Below are 18960 nucleotides of genomic sequence, written 5' to 3'. Positions count from 1 at the left end.
TTAAAAGTACTCCAAAACAAAAACCATATTTCTTTTTTTATTATTATTATACTTTAAGTTCTAAGGTACATGTGCACAACGTGCAGGTTTGTTACCTATGTATACATGTGCCATGTTGGTGTGCTGCACCCATTAACTCGTTATCTACATTAGGTATATCTGCTAATGCTATCCCTCCCCCCTCCCCCTACCCCACGACTTGGAACAAAAACTGTATTTCAAAAAATGTGCTGTGAACACAAATGAGTTGAGAAACATTGATCCAGGCTGTAGCCACGGCCCCTCACTCACATCTTCCATCCTTAAGAAGACCAAATGGAACCTACATGCAGCCTGCACCCCCAAAGGCGAAGAGGGGTGTCACTGGCAACCAGGAAAGTCGGGGTGGGGGAGGCAGGGTATGTTCATAGCACTTAAGGACAAAATGTGCCTTCAAAAACAAATGATAATTATATAGAAGCCGAGGAGCATTTGCAGAAAATCACCATCTCACAGGAAACTACATCCTGCTAATCAAAGAGGTTGAGGCCCTTTTGATTATCAGACTAAATATTTTTAGGCAATATCACTGAATGCCTGGAAAGAACATGAACAGCATCCGCTGAAGAAAAATCCATCTTTAGATAAAAAGGCAAGTCCAACATATCACAGGAAAAATCAACCCCAGAAAATTAATGTAGAAAGATTGACAAAAATGTTCTCTTTCCTCCCTGTTCGCCTTCACCCAAGTCCCTCTCCACGGCGCTCCTTCCAAACATCCAGATCTCTACACTGGCTATTGATTATCTTACCATTTGACTAAAACTTAAGGGAAAGAATAGAAAGAGACCTAAGGTTAATATTAAGAAAAGAAGAGAGAAATTGATGGAGATTAGTATTCTCTTAAAGCAATGTCGAGTGGGTGATTGAATAGACATGAAAATGACATTTAACTTGAGACTAGTGAATCCCAGTCAAATCTAGCAACTTGGATGTTCAGTGAAGAACAAACTGAAAATAGCATGACGTGCCCTTCTTGGTGTTTCACAGAGAGATGCATCATTCTTTCCAATTTGTGTAATGGAAAATCATTGTAGATCCCATAATGTCCAGGAAAGGGTTTCATATTAAATGGATGCATTCTGGTTCTGGCACAAAGGGCTGGTCTAATTTTCCATTTTTCAGAATGGATACCTTCCCTTCTACTTCGCTATCAATCAAAATGTTCTCTGAAGACTGCTTGGTTTCTTAAACCCTTAACTGATTAATATCAGTCATCTCATCCTGTTCTCTCAATGAACTCCTCAAATCGTCTGTTCATCTGAACATACAAATGTTTTTCTGTATCTATAATATGTAAGTAGCTCCTGTAAATCAATAAAAAGATAAACAAGGAAATCTATTATTACTGTCAGCTACTGAATTAATGTGTTATATATATTAAGTTTATTAATATAAACCAGTGAAAAGGTCACATGCTTCTTATTTTTGTTATTCAGGTATTCCCAACAATGCTAGGAAAGAAGAACTGGATCAACCTGGAAGGATTATAAAAAATTAACATCTGCGGCAGTTCTTGTAAGAATGCAGTGTTTGTAACATGACCCCTGGAATTCTCCCCTGTAGCTTCCCAGGAATTCTCTAGTCTAGTGTTACCCAGTAGACTAGTACAAGACACTTTCTCCCTTGATGAAAAAGGTCACTGATTACTTAGGCACAAATATAGACCAAATGCAAGAATCATAAATAAACCAAAGTAGCCTGGCACAAGAGACTTCCGTCCCTGGACACGCATCTCTGAGCAGTAATCCATTTTCAGTACAACTTTCAATGAAAACGCTTCCCGCCCACCTGATGAAATGATGAAACTTAAGTGACTTCAGTGAGTTTGTTATTTCATTTGAGTGCTGATTCAAAATCATCCTAGAGATTGGAACTTCAAGGGAAAAATCTGTTAGCAATCACCTTTTATAGCCAAGGACTCGACACCCTTTCAATTTCTCTGCTCTGTGATCATGTTCATTTATATATGATGTTTAGGACCCACGCACACAACTAGGTTTAACTCATTTCCCGGTGCCTACTGAAAGAAAATGTGCTTACTTCCATTAAAGCCAGAAATCAGACACGGCAGTTGCCATGCCAGAATTGATACCATTTACCATATCTTTGGGGACCATGGGATTTGGTCATAAAACTTCCATTTGCTGGTGTATTTTTCTCTAAAATGTTGCTATTTCTCATACCATTTTGTGATCCAGTTCACTAATCATGTTAAATTATTTAATATATTTAAACCTAAGACATTCTGCTTGGTGGCTTATTTTTCAACCGTGCAAACATTGACTTTACTAACACACTGCAACAATTTCCAAACCATGAAAAATCATCACTAGGCAGAATCAGAGAATTCACATTGCCTAGGTCAAATTCCACAGGCTTCTTCCGCTACCCATTGAGCATAAGAATTTGCAACCAAACAGTCCAAAACTATGATTCAGCAAATAAAACACCCAGGCAACTCCTAGTGAAGCCTCAGCAAAGACGACCCAGTCTGTAAAAATGTGCAACACTAGAATTGTTTCTGTTTTCAGGAACCTCCAGCCACAACTAAATGCATCCTGTAAATTGTCTGGATTTCTTATTTTAAACCAAACCCTCCACATCACTTTAATGTGGGGGTTACTTGAAAACATATAATTACTGGGGTAACCACAGTAGTACATTATTGCCAAAAACTAAACAATCTTAGTTTTTCTCCAGTCTCATAGGTCAGAGCATCAGCTCCATGATGTATATTGTACATACAGACCTTTGAAAGGAAAGAAAATCTTAGGGAGTATACCAAGATCTCCAATCATGCTTTGTGAAAAATACCTATTGAAACACAATAGCAAACACAGTTTTTTTTCCCCCTGGCAGAACAATGGAAACAAATTTGCTGCTGTTGAATCATACAGAGGAACCTCAAATTAACAGGACCAAAATTCAATACCCACTCCCTGCACCCCCTACACACAGAATATTTTGTGGATTGTTTTTATGAAATTCTAGCTTTACAAATAATAGACATAATTCTTCTGAACTAGTATTTCATCATTGAAAACAGCATGAAACCTAGAAGTCACAACTGGCCCACCTCAGGTGGCAGACGTATAAGCGAATAGACCATTGGCTAACAGATTGACTAGCTAAAATGAACCAACCCAATAATTCATTGGTTAACTAAGTACTCAACCATGATGAAACAACTAAGAGGTCCACTAATCTAGTTAATAGATCAATGAAGATGAATCAATCGAGCCGTCTACTAGCTAAAAGAACCAATCATGTGAAACCAACCAAGTGGATGGCCATTTAACAAAGAAAGCAACCAAGTGACATCTGATGATGCCAAATTCAGCTTCATCCAAAAGAGATGAAAGAAAGCTTCTAACCTGCCCACAAAGAGCTCTTAACTAACCCAAGCACACTCCATGAAATCTGGCAATGTGACCACTGCTCAGGTCACCACATGGGACTGGAAATGGTTCGGGCAGCTGTACTTACGAAGATTATTTATGGGGGTTCTCGTGTCCATGTTCTCATAATGCTGGACGTGGACAACGATGTTTAGGTCTCTCTCCATGTGATCAGTGTTGCAGTGGCCCTGTGGCCTCATGACATCCGCAAGGGCCCTGAAAGAAGAAAGAATTTAAATCTGTTCATTCAAAACACAATGATTGGCAGGTGCTATGCGCCAAATACTGCAGTTGTGAACAAATGGCAAGGCAGGTTACTCCATGGAGCCACCATTCTAGTTAGAGGTGGAGTCAAGAAAAACCTAAGTAAATAAAATCACTGTAATTAGAGGTTACATAGGGACTTTACACAGATTAGTGCACATGCTTCTCACAGCAGCCGTGTAATAACAGGACTATCTACCCCACGGAGTTTTTAAGAGGATTAAATGATGAATACATGTAATGTGTCTGCACTCCATAGATTTAGTTCTCTCTTTATATCTGACACTAGATACAAACCCTTCATGTACAGCAATGGCCCAGTATTAGTAACAGTAGATAACATTTATTATTTGCCATAAGCCAGGCACCGTGCTAATCGCATTACATGTCTTAACTAAACAAAGCAGCACAAAACACATTATGAGGATTATTACTCCTTGCAGATGAGTAAACAAAGGCTCAGAAAGGTGAATCGACCTGCTCAAGGTCACAGAGCCAGTAACTTGTGGCACAGGAATTTGAGCCTGAGTGTTTTTGGAGTGTGTAGGGGGATGGAGACATAATTCAGTCTATGACAGTGATCTTCATGATTAGATGGAAACTTAGCAAAAAAAAACACCTCAGTGTTCATACATAGAACAGACCAGAGAGCTGCCAAACAGATACCGCACCTAAGATCAGACCTAGCAACACATTTTTTCTCTTTACTCTCCATCATATGTTTATTTAGATTATATGAATATCCTTGAAAGATATAGAATATTTTTGTAGGTATTATTGTGTATGCGTGTGTCTTTTACATAAACAGTGTTTTACCATAAACCTCATTCCATTTCTTCCTTTGTTCACACGTGAGCGTTAGCCATATTGCTGAATGTGAATCACTTTCATCCCTTGCAACTGCTGCATAATATTCTGTCATATGCAATCCCCACATTTCACTTACCTGCCGACATGAGTCTTCATATGCAGCAATTAGTACGGTGGAGGAACTGGGCCATTAGAAACCCATCAGAATGGATGGCAGCTCCAAACAGCTGCCATCATTGCAAACCAGCACACTATCAGCCCTATTTGTCATTTCCATAATTACAGCCATCTACATGGTCACCAACTCCCCAGCCCCGATAAACAACACTGCAATAAACATCTCTCTTTTTTTCTTCAGATAGGGTCTTGCTCTGTCACCCAGGCTGGAATGCAATGGTGTGATCATGGCTCACAGCAGCCTCAAACTCCTGGGCACAAGTGATCCTCCCACCTCAGCCTCCTGAATAACTGGGACCACAGGCACGTGCCACCATGCGCAGCTAATTTGTTTTCTTTTGTAGAAACGTGGTCTCAGGGTCTTACTATGTTGACCAGGCTGGTTCCAAACTCCTGGCCTCAAGTGATCCTCCCACCTCCACCTCCCAAAGTGTTGAGATTACAAGCACAAGCCACTGCAGCTGGCCAATAAACATCTTCATACCAGCCTCCTCTGTACCGCAGAGAAGTTCTCCAGGGTGTAAACCCACAAGTAGTATTGCCGTGTTTGAGGATATACCCCCATGCCCTTAGCTGGCCAGAGTCCTCTGAGCCCACACACTGGGAGACAGAGTAGAAAGAGGAACTGTTTGGGGGAAACCCACACAGACCACCCAAGAATTCAGCAGGCCCACCCTGTCTGCTGGAATTTACCGCACTACAGCAGCGATTCTCAAACAACAGTCCGCCTATCAACAGTGTCAGTGTCCTGGCAGTGTCGCCTGGGAACTTGTTAAGATGCAAATTTTCAGATCCATCCAGCCCTCCTGAGTCAGAAACTCCAGGGGTGGAGTTAGCCCAGCAGTCTGTGAGTATCTGCTACACATTCAAATTTGAGACTCTGCTAAGGCCACAGAGGCCCCGAGCATGGGGGAATTGTCAATCACCAGGCAATGGAATGATGGGGTAAGAACTATAGCTGGTGAGAAGACATCTCAGCAGTGAGAAAGGGGTTACAGAGGGACTTTAGGCAGACTAGTGCACATGCTTCTCACAACAACTGCATTGTGAGAAGCCAACACAGCAAGAGCCCCACATGAACGAGAGGAAAAGGTTGAGTCCACTGAGAGACAAGAGAATAACAACAGCTCTCATTCTTTCACTGTTTTAACAAATATTTATCATCTACTATGTGCCATACACTATATAAGGCCCTGAAGATACAGCAGTGCCCAAGATGAACAAGGTTGCTGCCTTCCTTGAGCTTATATTCTATGGGAGAAGATTTTAAAAAATAATAATAATAAACATGTTAAGTAGATAAGCAACCAGGTGCGGTGGCTCATGCCTGTAATCCCAGCACTTTGGGAGGCCAAGGAGGGCGGATCACAAGGTCAGGAGTTCGAGACAAGCCTGAGCAACATGGTGAAACCCTATCTGTACTAAAAATACAAAAATTAGCCATGCATGGTTGTGGGTGCCTGTAGTCCCAGCTACTCAGGAGTCTGAGGCAGGAGAATCACTTGAACCCAGGAGGCAGAGGTTGCAGTGAGCTGAGATCATGCCATTGCACTCCAGCCTGGGCGACAGAGCAAGACTCCGTCTCAAAAATAAACAAACAAACAAACAAGGGCTGCAAATTAAATAAAAAACAGTAATGTGATCAAGAGAACCTAGGACACAGCAGCAATTTCCACAATAGCCCACAAGTGGGAGCAACCCGAATGGCCGTCAGCTGATGAATGGACACATGAGATGTGTTACAGGAAATGGAATACTCTCCGGCCATACAAAGAAATGAAGCACTAATATCTGCTACAACGTGAATGAATCTTGAAAACATTATTCCCCATGAAAGAGGCCAGACACAAAAGGCCACACATTGTATGATTCCATTGATATCCAATGTCCAGAATAGGCAAATCCATAAAGATGGAAAGTAGATTCGTGGTTGCCAGGGGACACGCGGAGGGGAGAGGAAAGTGACTGCTAATGGATATGGATTTCTTTTTAGGGTGATGAAAACCTCATTAGAATTAGATACTGGACTGGGAGTAAGTAGTGATGATGGTGGCACAATGTTGTAAGTATTAGGCTGGTGCAAAAAGAATTGCAACTTTTGCCATTAGAAGTAATGACAAAAATGGGCTGGTTGCAGTGGCTCACACCTGTAATCCCAGCACTTTGGGAGGCCGAGATGGGTGGATCACCTGAGGTCAGGATTTCAAGACCAGCCTGGCCAACACGGTGAAACCCCGTCTCTACTAAAAATACAATAATTAGCTGGGCGTGGTGGTGCGTGCCTGTAATCCCAGCTACTCAGGAGGATGAGTAAGGAGAATCGCTTGAACCCAGGAGGTGAAGACTGTAGTGAACCAAGATCACACCACTACACTCCAGGCTGGGCAACAAGAGTGAAACTCAGTCCCCGCCCCCAAGAAAAAGAAGTGATGACAAAAACCACAATTACTTTTACACCAACGTATATATTAAAAACCACTGAATTGCATACTATATTTTTTAAAGTATACTTTTAAAATATACCAAAAACCAGTGAACTGTATACTTTTTTTAAGTTACAAATAAATAGGAGGGAGAGGTGCGGTGTAAATCAGGAAATGCCTTTGTGAGGGGGTGACACTGGAGATAGGCCTTGAACAGCAAGGAGCTGGTCAGGTGAAGATGATGGGAAGAGCATTCCAGACTGAGAGAACAGCAAGTGCAAAGGCCCTGAGGCAGAAAAGAGCTGAGATATTCGGAGAACAAGCAAGAAAGCCAATGAAACTGGAAGAGGGCCGACTAGGAGGGGCGCGTGACATGGTGTCCATTGGCATAACCCGTTTCACAGAGTGAAATACTGCCCACACGAACTCACTAAGCAGTGCGGGGATTGGGAGGAGATGCAATCCTGAACGTCTTTGAAATCAAAGTTTGGGCTCCTTCTGACCTCCATGCAATAAGCAGGGTCTGAAACTCAACGGGGCTCCAGGGAAAGAAAGTTTTGAGACAAAAGACAGAGGCCTTCCAAACCTAACTCGCCTTCTTCACTTTCAAACAGTTCTTCATGCTGAGCTTCAGGGGATCACTGAATCCTCTGAAACTGGATGGAAATTTTGTGCATTTTTCTCGAGTAAGAAGCCATCACTTTTGTCGGATCTTCTAAGGAGTCTCGCACTCTCCCGAGTGCCAAAACTCCCAAACTATTCAGGCTTTCGAAAAGATAACAAAGTATGTAATCAGAATGGCTACTGTGAACTTGGTCAGTTCTGCCAATCTGCAGATACCCTGGGTTTCTCTTGAGTACCAAAATTTGTGAAATATCAGCCCAAAAGCCCAAGGACACTTTTCCCCCAGGGTAGCCCTTCCTAGAGGGTGTAGCAGAGATGAGGAGTCTTAGGAGCCTTCATTTCCTGGACCAAGAGTCTTTAAAGTGCGGCTCGCTCACTCCAGAGACTGCATGAACCGATTTGGTATGGGGGAAGGAAATGTCAGAACTTCTCTGTATGGTCTTATGTGTACTGATGCTGGCGCCCACTCCCAGAAGGCCCATGTAAGACAGCAGGAATCGGGAACCTTGGACCAAGGAAGGTGACCACCAGCAGTCCCGTGGCTGGGATGTGCTACCTGTATGGCAATTATATGTATCCCTGAAGGGTATGCACAGATTAAATTATTTATTAGCTTGGGGCAAAAGTAATTGCGGTTTTTGACATTGAAATTAATGGCAAAAACTGCAATTACTTTTGCACCAATCTGATACTTTTGACTTGGCTAACCATCACAAAGCAGACATGTGTTTTAAAAATGCCCCCTTCTTAACAAAAACCACAGCCTGAAGATAGCACTGATCATGCAAGCACAAAAAAACACTAAACTGGACTCCCCTCCCCTTCTCTTCGAAAGCTTCTCACAAGGTTAAAACAATGACAGTCTATTGAGATCAAAACAAAGTCAGATAAAAATAATGAAAATGCTCAGGAGGAATGGTTCAAATCTAGATTTTTTTATTAATGGGATAAACTTCACCCTTCAGTGTACATTATGCATTGAGATAGTAACTAATGATAGTATGAAGTCATCACAATTAGCAACAGATTTTCAAATAATATTTATTTCACCCTCAAGCTTGGTTTGAAATTTCTGTCCTTACGTATGCTTCATAATGTACCTCATCATTGTCCATGGGTTCATGCACATGCTTATAAATGTGCACATATTGGGGTGCATACAAAAAGCATTCTATAGACCGGGATGTGCTGACAAAATGTAATGAATTAGACAGTAGAAATTACCAACTATGTGTTCCAAGCCACACAAATGCCTAAGAATTTGGCATTTGTTTGTGGCACATAGTTTGAGTGCTTCTCAGATGTTACGGTGCATCCAGATCACCTGGGGATCCTGTTAAAATGCAGATTCTGATTCAGTGAGCAGGAGGTGGGGCCTGAGATTCTGCCCAAGCTCCCAGGTGATAAAAATGCTGCTGGTTCACAGGCCACACTCCAAGTGACAAGACCCTAAGAGTACTGGGATGGTTAGTGTCATGTGTCAACATGACTGGGCCGTGGGGTGCCCAGATATTTGATCAAACATTATTCTGGGTGTCTCTGTGAGGGTGCTCTTGGATTAGATTAACATTTAAATCAGTGAGCTGAGTAAAATAGGTTGCATTCGAATGCCAGTAAGACAGATTGCCCTTCTAATGCGAGTGGACCTCATCCAATCATCTGAAGGCCTGAATAGAACAAAACGCTGACCTTTCCCCCAAAAAGAGAGAATTCTCCTGCCTGTCGGCCTTCAGACTTGTACAAGAACAAAGGCTCTGGAGACTTTGGACTTGCCAATTCCTTATAATGAATCTCTTTGTATATTTGTTCTGTTTCTCTAGAGAACCCTGTCTCTTGCAGTTACCTGAAGAAGCAGCTACACTTTTTCTTGATAGCCTTCCACCCAGTTCAGGAGAATTATGTTTCTACATAACTGTTGTTTTAAACAAACAATTATGTTTCAACATAATTATGTTGCTATTTTTGAGGTTGAAATGACTGAATATTGAACATTTCACAAGAGAGTACTGAAAGCAAGTACTAGAACCAGTACTTTCTTATGAAAGTAGTACTTTCTTATGAAAGCTAGTACTAGAATCAGTACTTATAAAAGTGCTGGCTCAACTTTCTTGTACATTTCCTTGTGTGTTATCTGTCTCCTGATATTTGGCTGTTAGCTCTGCAAGGGCAGGGATTGCTTTTGTACTATTCACAGTTCTCTCATATCTGTCAGCACAGTGCTGGGCATAAGTTAGATGTTCAGTAAAGACCTACTGAATGAATGAATGAATGAATGAATGAATGAATGAATGAATTTGGAGATACTCTGTTACGCCAGGTAAACCAGGATATCAAATGCAGAACTCTTACTTGCCAAGTACTGAACTAGGCACTCAGAATCCAACCATGGAGTAGAAGAGACAATTGTGGTCCCTGTGTATCTTACTATGAATGATAATAAAAGGGCCGGGTGCAGTGATGCATGCCTGTAATCCCAGCACTTTGGGAGGCTGAGGCGGGTGGATCACTTAAGGTCAAGAGTTCGAGACCAGCCTGGCCAACGTGGTGAAACCCTGTCTTTAATAAAAATATAAAAATTAGCCTGGCATCGTGGTGGGTGACTGTAGTCCCAGCTACTCAGGAGGTGGAGGCAGAAGAATCGCTTGAACCTGGGAGGCAGAGGTTGCAGCGAGCCAAGATCGCATCACTGCACTCCAGCCTGGGTGACATAGTACAACTCTGGCTCTTAAAAAAAAAAAAAAAAGTAAAGAAAGAAAGGAAAAGAATAATGGAAGGAGACAGATAATAAACTAGTATACCAGTAAATTAGCAAGTTAATTTTAGACCATAATGTAAAAATGAAGCAAATGACACTGACTAGGTGATGGGCTGGAATGTGTCAGGCTGGGGTGGGAAGCAACTAAACCTGGTCAGGGACGGCTTCTCAGAGAAGATGACATTGGAGCTGGGACCCTGGTGATGAGGACAGACCAGCCACACAAGGGCCAGTGCAACAGCTCCAAAGTGGGAATGAGCTTAGCTTATCCAAGGAACAAGAAGAAAATGGTGCATCTCTTTTCTTTCCGATTACAATGATAAATATATGACACGAATATTTCCAAACAGAACTGAGAGTCCCAGTATCTTGCTTCAAAGTCTCCAGGTATCCCAATGTCCAATCTATGTGTTGACTTTTAAACACTTGAATAGAGTTCCTGAGCACTTCTTCTTACACCAGAAGCACCATTTATTTCTCAAAAATGCAAGGGCAATGGGCATGAGTGAGCTTTCTACAGTAATGGTGACACAGGTGTAGACATTTGTCCAAGCTCATCAAATTATACACTTACAATGTGTGCATTCTGTTGTGTAAATTATACTTCAATGAAGTTGATTTTTAAAATGCAAGGACTCAGTGTCCAAAGAGAAGTCAACACACCCTGCAAAGAAAAATAAAGACTTTTCCGTGGCCAACAGTAGATGCATGCACACATGGACTTCTCCAGCCTGGGAAGCTGGTCAAAGCCTTAGGATAACCACAAATGCAGAGAAAGATGGGAGGCAGGAGAGAAACTGTAAGGGAAAAGGCAAGAGAAGGAGGTGGATTTATCATTATTTGTTGCTATTTCTTTGCAAGGGATGCCAGTTCTTCTGAAGCATGTTTTTAAAACACACCGGATCCTGCTCTGCCACTTGCCACTTGGATTTCCAATTCTGTTTGAAGGTGGACAAAATAATGACATGTGTTCCCTACTGGCTTCAAGTGTAGAGAGCTTCAAACATGTGCTTCTGTCCCCAAGGTCATTTCTCACCAACGCCTCCACCAAGACGTCTGGGCCTGCCGGGGCCGTTATAGAAAATGTTCCTAGTCTTCATCTTACGGTGGCTTCTTGAACTGGCCCCGATGCATGCACTGTTGTTTGCAGGGCATCACGTACTTCTTTGTGATCTCAGAAGACTGGAATTCCTGCAGATTTGCACTCAAATGCAGTGCAGCCTAGCGGTCAAGGATCCATGCACTCAGACGGTTCGGGTTTGAAGTCAGACACTCCACTCACCAGGGGCAGGTTCATCCTCTTGGAAAGAAATCTGTGCCTCCGTAAACAGCAGATTGTCATAGAGCCTACCTCATGGGGGAAGGGTGTGAAATTAAATGAGAATTTACACATAAGCTTATGGCAAAATTGCAAAACCAACAAGGATTTTTCAACATCACTTAGGCCAACAGTTTGCAATGTATTTAACATAGTCACACATAGACCCTCCCTCCTATTCTGCACATGCCAGCCCCTCCCACTCAGATTCCAATGCAAGTCCAGAGAGGTTAGGAGACTTGGTCAATGTCACACAACTAAATAAATATAGCAGAGCAAGGGTTAGTCACCAAGATCCAGATGACAACATAATTCTCTTCAGTAGACAAGAGGTAGAAAATTTGAATAATAAGGATAGTGATAAAACGGTAATTGTTGCTGAGCACTAACCATGTGACAGATCCTGTGCTCATTGTTTTCCAAGCCCTGTCTCAGTGAATACTCCACCTGCAGACAAGAGCCTGAGACTCAGAGAGGTGAAGCAACCTTCCCAAGGTCACACAGCTATTAAGTGGCTGAGCTGAGATGGAATCTCAGGCCATCTGACTGCAGTCTGTGCTATTCAGACCAACTTGACTGACTCTCTAGGGGCTCCAGTTAACAAAACAGAGTGAATTGCGTGGAGGTGGTGACTGAGATGAACCCAAGAGCTTCCTGAAGGGGGCAGTCATCACTCAGTGGCAACCAATAGCTGCTGTGTGAAAATGCAGATCCAATGTCACCAGACCCACTGAGTTCTCGGGAGAAATCAGGAATCTGGATTCCTGCATGAAATCTCCCAGTTTTTAAATGTTGACAACTGAGTCTCACTTGGTTTTAAAACACCAGGCATAATAGAGACTAAAGAGATTTCACAGCCAAATACAATGAGCCGGGTCCTGATGTGCAAAACCAAGCTCTAAATGACATTTTTTGTGTGTGTGCAAGTGAGAAATTTTTAAATGACTGGATGTCTGATAATATTATGGGATTTTTCTTCTTTTTCCTGGGTATGATAATGGAATTGTGCTGTGTAGGAGAATGTCCTTGCTCTCAGGAAAGCCCCATGCTGAGATATAAGGGACTAAGTGTCATGTCTGCAACTTATTTTCACATGTTTCAGCCAAGAAAGAAAGAAGAAAGGGAGGGAGGGGAAGAGGGAAGGAAGAAAATGAGGAAGCGAAGAAGATGAGAAGAGGGGAGGGGAAGGAAAGAAAGAGAAGGGAGAAAAGAGAAGGGAGAAGGGAGGAAGGGAAAAAGAAGGAAAGAAGGAGGAAGGGAAGAAGACAGAAGGAAGGAGGGGAGGAAGGGAAGAAGGAAGGAATAGAGGAAAGAAAGGAGGAAGGAAGGAAGGAAGGAAGGAAGGAAGGAAGGAAGCGAGGGAGGGAGGGAGGGAGGGAGGGAGGAAGGAAAGAGTAAGGGAGGGAAGGGGGAAGAGGGGATGGAGGGATGGAGGGATGGAGGGAAGGAGGGAAGGAGGGAAGGGAAAGAGGGAGGGAGGGAAAGGAGGAAGGGAAGAAGGAAGGAAGGAAGGAGAGAGGGAGGGAGGAAAGGAGAGATGGGGGAAGGGGGGATGGAGGGAAGGAGAAGGGAAAGAAAAAAATATGGAGAGACTGTGTGAGCAATAAAGCAACTATGACAAAATTGTTCAATCTAAGTTAATGGTTCTCAACTGGGCCAGTTTTGCCCTTAGACGACATTTGGCAATGTCCAAAGACATTTTTCACTGTCACAACTGGGATGTGGAGTGTGTGCTACCAGCATCTAGTGGGCAGAGACCAGAGATGCCGCCAGACATCTTGCCAAGCACAGGACAGCCCCGCACAACACGGGATTCTCCAGTCAATAGTGCCAAGGTTGAGAAATCCTCATCTAGATAAAGGATATACTGAAGTTATTTTGTGATTTTTCAAGGTTTTTTTTTTTTTTTTTGTATGTTTAAAACTTATCACAACACAAAATTGAGGAAAACTTAAAAACACCTAAGTAGAAATACCTTGCAGATTAAGCAAAGCATGTCTACATGGTTTGGTATCCATAGCTGGCTACCATGTGCAGTCATTTATTCTAATAAATAGTGATTGGCTGTGGCTGCTCTTGCAGCTGCTGAATGGGCATTTGTTCAGTTCTTACAAGATCCCATGCAAACCTTCCCCCACGGCTTCCTGGAATTGCTGTCTTTCTCCTTTTCTCAGCCCTAATTAGCCCAGAAGCAAGCAGGCCACAGGCCCAGGACTCTGAACCTGCAAACTGATATCTTGGAGGCCTCTGCAGCAAAACCCAAGTTTACTGGTCACCAGGAGTAAAGTTTATAATGGGGGTGCAAAAGGATGCTTTATGTCTTTCAAGAGAATATGCTTTCAGTCTGGATGAGAACAAACCCCCATTCAGGCTCCCTTGCAGCTCCAGACAAAAATTAAGAGGCTGTGACTGGCAGGTTAATTTCACCTGGAAGCTGCTTTGCGTCATAGCAGCCTCTCTGATGCCAAGCTTGGCATGTCGACACCCACTGGAGCATCCCTTGGCACGATCCGGCAAAGGCTACTGAGTCGATTGCCATAGCTAGGACTCCAAATGATTAACTGTGTAAGCAGCCCAGGATGCATTTGGCAGGTACCTGGAGCAGCCCCAGCACCACAGAAAGGTTACATACGTTGAGAAACAAGCAACAGAACGCAAATACCGCAGGGTACAGTGGCTCATGACTGTAATTCCAGCACTTCGGGAGGCAGAGGTGGAAGGATCACATGAGGTCAGGAAAAACCCTGTCTCTACTAAAAAGTCAAAAAAATTAGCCGGGCGTGGTGGTGCACACCTGTATTCCCAGCTACTCAGGAGACTGAGGCAGGAGAATCACTTGAACCTGGGAGGCGGAGGTTGCAGTGAGCCGAGATCCTGCCACTGCACTCCAGCCTAGGTGACAGAGCGAGACTCCATCTCAAGAAAATAAAAAATAAAAATGCAAATAAGAGAGTCACAGTGGCTCCTCTCCTTTCTCCTGGATTAATTTATCCATCCCTCAACCCCGTGAAATATCCCCAAACCCAAGACCGGTGTTTCCCCAAGTGTGGACCACTTTATCTCAGAGCCATTAGGGGATTACAATCTTCCTTGTTAAATGAAGATTCTCAGGCCCACCCAGAACTTATTGATTCAGAATCTCTGTGGATCAAACTCAAGAATCTGCATTTTAGAACACTGCCCCAGATCCTGACATTTATTCAGTCTGAAAACATCACATTTAATTGTGAAAACACAATTAAAACCGGGAGACTGATAATGCACAATTTCCTAACTGTGTGACCTTGGACACAGCACCTCACCTGAGCCATGCTTTTCTTGAATGCACATGGATATTAAAATAGCACCTGTCTCATAAGGTAGTTGTGAGAAATAAATGAGAGAGTGTTTACTTGCACACACACACACACCCCAGTATAGTGCCTGGCTCCCTGTACAGTGCTCAGCAGGTGTTAGTTCCTTTTCCTTAACAGTGATTGGCTGCACATCAGCATCACCTGGTGAGCTTTTCAAGGTGCAGCTGCAACCGGGCACAGTGGCTCATGCCTGTAATCCTAGCACTTTGGGAGGCTGAGGTGGGATGATCACTGGAGGTCAGGAGTTCGAAACCAGCCTGGCCAACATGGTGAAACCCCATCTCTACTAAAAATACAAAAAGAAAAAAAAAATACAGAGGCTCAGGTCTCTCCCTAGAGATTTGGATCTAAGTAGCTTAGGGTGGGACCCCTGGTGACAGGAAGTTTTTATAAAACATTCCAGGTAATACTAAACAGCAGTTACAGCGGAAAATCATACCTCAGAAGCCGCCAGTAAAAATCAACAACTCTCTTTTCAGGAGTGTGCACTTCCACTCCACTCTGGAATTCTCAAAAATGTATACTGGGAGGACCTGTGCTGGGGTTCTGGTACCCCAGGACTGGGTCCCCTAGATTCTGCCACCAGGCATACCCTCCCTAGAGCTGCAGAAGAAAGTAGCTGTAACCCGCTCAGCTGTGCTCATTTTTCCCCCAGCAGAGCTGCACGGGGTGGGGGGGAGGGGCAGGACCAGGAAGTTGGGTCCTTCCTGGGCCCTTGGGTAACCAGTAGAGAGCTGTCACCACAACGCCCAGATCAAAGAGGGCTGATATAGCATCACTTTCTCCCATAGATGCCCAAAGGTTAGCTCCTCTCCCCACCTGCCCACCTCCCGTCCGGCCAGCCATCAGGGAGGGCTCTTTTAAGAGCTGGTTCTCGAGGACAGGGCTTGGTGGAGATTTCAGCAGTAGTTAACCAAATCTGCAAGGCAGCCTACCTGTCTCAGAGGGCGACACCCGCTGCCGCAGTCCTGAGACCACTTCTCCCCCCATCTTAACACAGACCCCGGGAATTAACAGGGACTGGCCCGGCCAATGGGGCTGGGGACAGGACACCCTGTGGTTGCGGAAGGTGGGCGGGGCCAGAGCTTTACTCTTTTAGTAGGTCAGGGTTTCTCTGAAGCCCCTCGGAGGTTACTTCTGTGCAACAAGACCCCACCGTCCACCCACAGCTCCCTGCTGACCCAAACCGATAACTTCCTCACCTCTTCCCCTAAAATTTCTTCTCTCTGGGAAAAAAAAAAAAAAAATCTCATCGGATACTCGTCGTATAAATAGAAAATAATCACTAGTGAGGTGGTGATGTTCCTTTGCCTATTTTTGGTGGGTCTCTTTGTTCAGAATTTTTAGGCATCACACGGAGCGCGTGCACACACGCGCGCGCACACACAGGCCCCCAGCAGAGGGGGCGCAGGAGAAGGGGTGGGGAGAGGGTAGAGGAAAACACAGCGACTTCGTTGCCCAGACTCGGAAAGGGGACAGTTAAAGCTTATATGCCCCAACCATCCAGCTGTTCGCAGGCCGCTAGTCGCTCCTTCCACCCCGCCCGCCCGGACCTCACGCCAACCCCCCGCCTCTCCCGCGGCCGGGGGCTTAGTGCTCCTAGTGGCCGCGTCCTCCGCCTCCAAAGTTACGGAGTTTGCGAATCGATTTAGACACTTAAAAAAAAAATGGCAAATAGCTCCATTAATCCCCCAATGCCTTCTCCCATCTGCTGCAACTAGCTGGTGCTGGGGCTTGCATAATGAACAAGGCAAACCCGAAAGTTGACGAAATCAGGGTGCTTGGAAGTGAGGGCGCGGGAGGAGGGGGCTCGGGCCCCCGGAGTCCAAACCAGCCAGGGCAAGGGGCTCAATCTCCAGCGATGGCCACGGCCCCGGGTAGGGAGAGGTGGAGGCCGGAGAAATGGACGAGGTGGGTAAAGGGGCGGGGGCAGTTGAGGTCCCAAATCCAGGGACCGCGAAGCTGTGGTAAAGCGAGGCGGCCGCTCCAAGCAAGGCTTTTGTTCTCGCCCTCCCCTCACTCCACCTCCCTCGCCTCCTTTTCGCGAGTCGTACGAGTTGCAGGCGGCACTCACTCTGACCCTCCCTCCTTCACACACGCGCGCTCGGGCTCACACACGCCCCCCTTCCCTTTCGGGCTCGCCTGTCCCTGTTTACTAAAAGGCTAGCACCTGGAATCCGAGTGGGGCCATGGACCCCCCTCCTCAAATCCCAAGACTTCGGGGCCACGGGCTCCCAGGCTGTGTCTCAAGTCCGCCTCAATCACCAGCGGGAGGAGGCGGCCAGGGGGCAGAGTCACACACACATACACGCTCACACACACACGCACACGCTCAGACCCACACCTGTGCTGAGCCCAGCGCCCCTTCTCCGCGCTCCAAGCCGAAGTTGGCTTCCCGGTGACATCCCCCAGCGGAGAGGTTGGGATGCGGAGAGCGGGGACCGTGGGGAGCGCCATTGCCTGGGGGAAGGTGGGGAGGAGAGAGCAGGGAGAGCGAAGCCCCGAGGGGAGGGCGAAGGGGAGGCAGCCCACCTGGACATGTGCTCCCTCTGGGGCCGGTGCGCTTTCTCCAGCCCCAGCTTGGTGAAGATGCCCACGAGCACCATGACGGCCACCACCCCGCAGATGATGTAGACGATCAGGTTGGTCTTGTCCTTGGTGGGGTCGTGCAAGGGGTCGTCCTTGCGGGCGGGGGGCTTGCCGGTGTTGAGCCAGAGCGGCGTGTCGTAGTTGGTGCAGGTGCTTTGGTTCAGTCGCCGCTTCTTAAACGTGCAGCAGAACCGGAAGCCACAAGTCCCGCAGCAGAAGATGAAGTCGCCCGAGCTGCAGTTGAACGGCGGGTCCCACTGGCCCATGACATCGAAGTAGCCCCGGCAGAAGTCCGGCGTGGGCGCCCGGGTCGGGGGCGCGTCGGATGCCTCGGCGCCCTCGGTGGCCTCTCCAGAGGCGGCCCCAGAGCGGTTGCCCCCCGCCAGCAGCAACACGCCGCCCAGTTGCGCCAGCTGCCCGTGCCCCGCTCGCTCCTGCGCCCGGCACACACGGGCGCACAGCTCGGTGAGGAAGCAGCCGAGGAGCAGCCGGAGGACGCGGCGCATGGTGTCTCCCAGCCCGGGCTCGGCCGCTCGGCCGCCGCTGGAGCCGCTGCGGCCGCCTCTCGAGGCGCGGCCGAAGCTGCCGAGGCTGCTGCCGGGGGCTGCGAGCCGCCGCGGGCCGCACATGCAGGGAGCGGCGCGGGGCGCTCGGTGGTCGGCGGCCACTGCGCTCGGCTCAGCCCGCGTTCGCCTCCAGCGCGCCGCGCGCCGAGGGGCTGGCCGGGGAGGAGCGCGCCCGGCCGGGCGGGGGAAGGATGAGCGGGGGCAAGCTCGGGGTGCAGGTCCGGCCGGCCACTGGGGGAGGCGGGGGCGGAGAGCAGGGGAGAATTGGGCTGGCAGCGCCTAGCCTTGGCCGGCGGCCCCGGACTGGCCGCCCCGAGCCCTCTCGCAGTATCCCTCTCACCTCTCCAGCTCGCCAAGTGCGCTGAGAGAGCGAAGCGACACTTGTGGAATGAAGGGAGGGCAGGAGGGAAGGGGGAGGGGGAGGGGGAGGAGGGCGGGCAGAGGAGGCGCGGGTGGGGGGGGGCGGGCGCGAGCTCTAGAGGGGCGGGGGCGCAGGGAGAGGTGACACGAGCGGGAGCTAGCTGAGGGGCGTGCAGAGCTGAGCCAGGAGAGCGGGCGGGGAGGAGCGAGTTCGGCAGCCGCCGAGGCTAGAGGAGCCGCTCGGATTTCCCGGCAGGTGGAGAACCGCGGCGGGACCT

At 46.7% G+C, this 18960-nt stretch overlaps 1 protein-coding gene across 3 annotated transcripts in view; it reads right to left on the bottom strand.

The window, feature by feature from the left end:
• SHISA9 (shisa family member 9) overlaps positions 1-18712 on the bottom strand; it is a 343049-nt gene extending 324337 nt beyond the window's left edge. For 2 of the 3 annotated variants that reach the window (XM_015125640.3, XM_015125641.3), the window contains exons 1-2: positions 17700-18712; positions 3529-3656 (exon numbers count right to left, since the gene is read on the bottom strand). In XM_015125640.3, coding sequence (XP_014981126.3) covers positions 3529-3656; positions 17700-18385 — 814 coding nt within the window. In that variant the 5' untranslated portion in view covers positions 18386-18712. Of the gene's footprint in view, positions 1-3528; positions 3657-8654; positions 11841-17699 lie in introns of those variants that run through there. The other variant, XM_015125642.3, reaches the window with a different exon arrangement.
• Between the last annotated feature and the right edge of the window lie 248 nt (positions 18713-18960).

Source organism: Macaca mulatta, chromosome 20, assembly GCF_049350105.2.
Source record: "Macaca mulatta isolate MMU2019108-1 chromosome 20, T2T-MMU8v2.0, whole genome shotgun sequence".
Classification (NCBI taxonomy): Eukaryota; Metazoa; Chordata; class Mammalia; order Primates; family Cercopithecidae; genus Macaca; species Macaca mulatta.
This window is presented reverse-complemented; position numbering and strand designations above follow the sequence as displayed.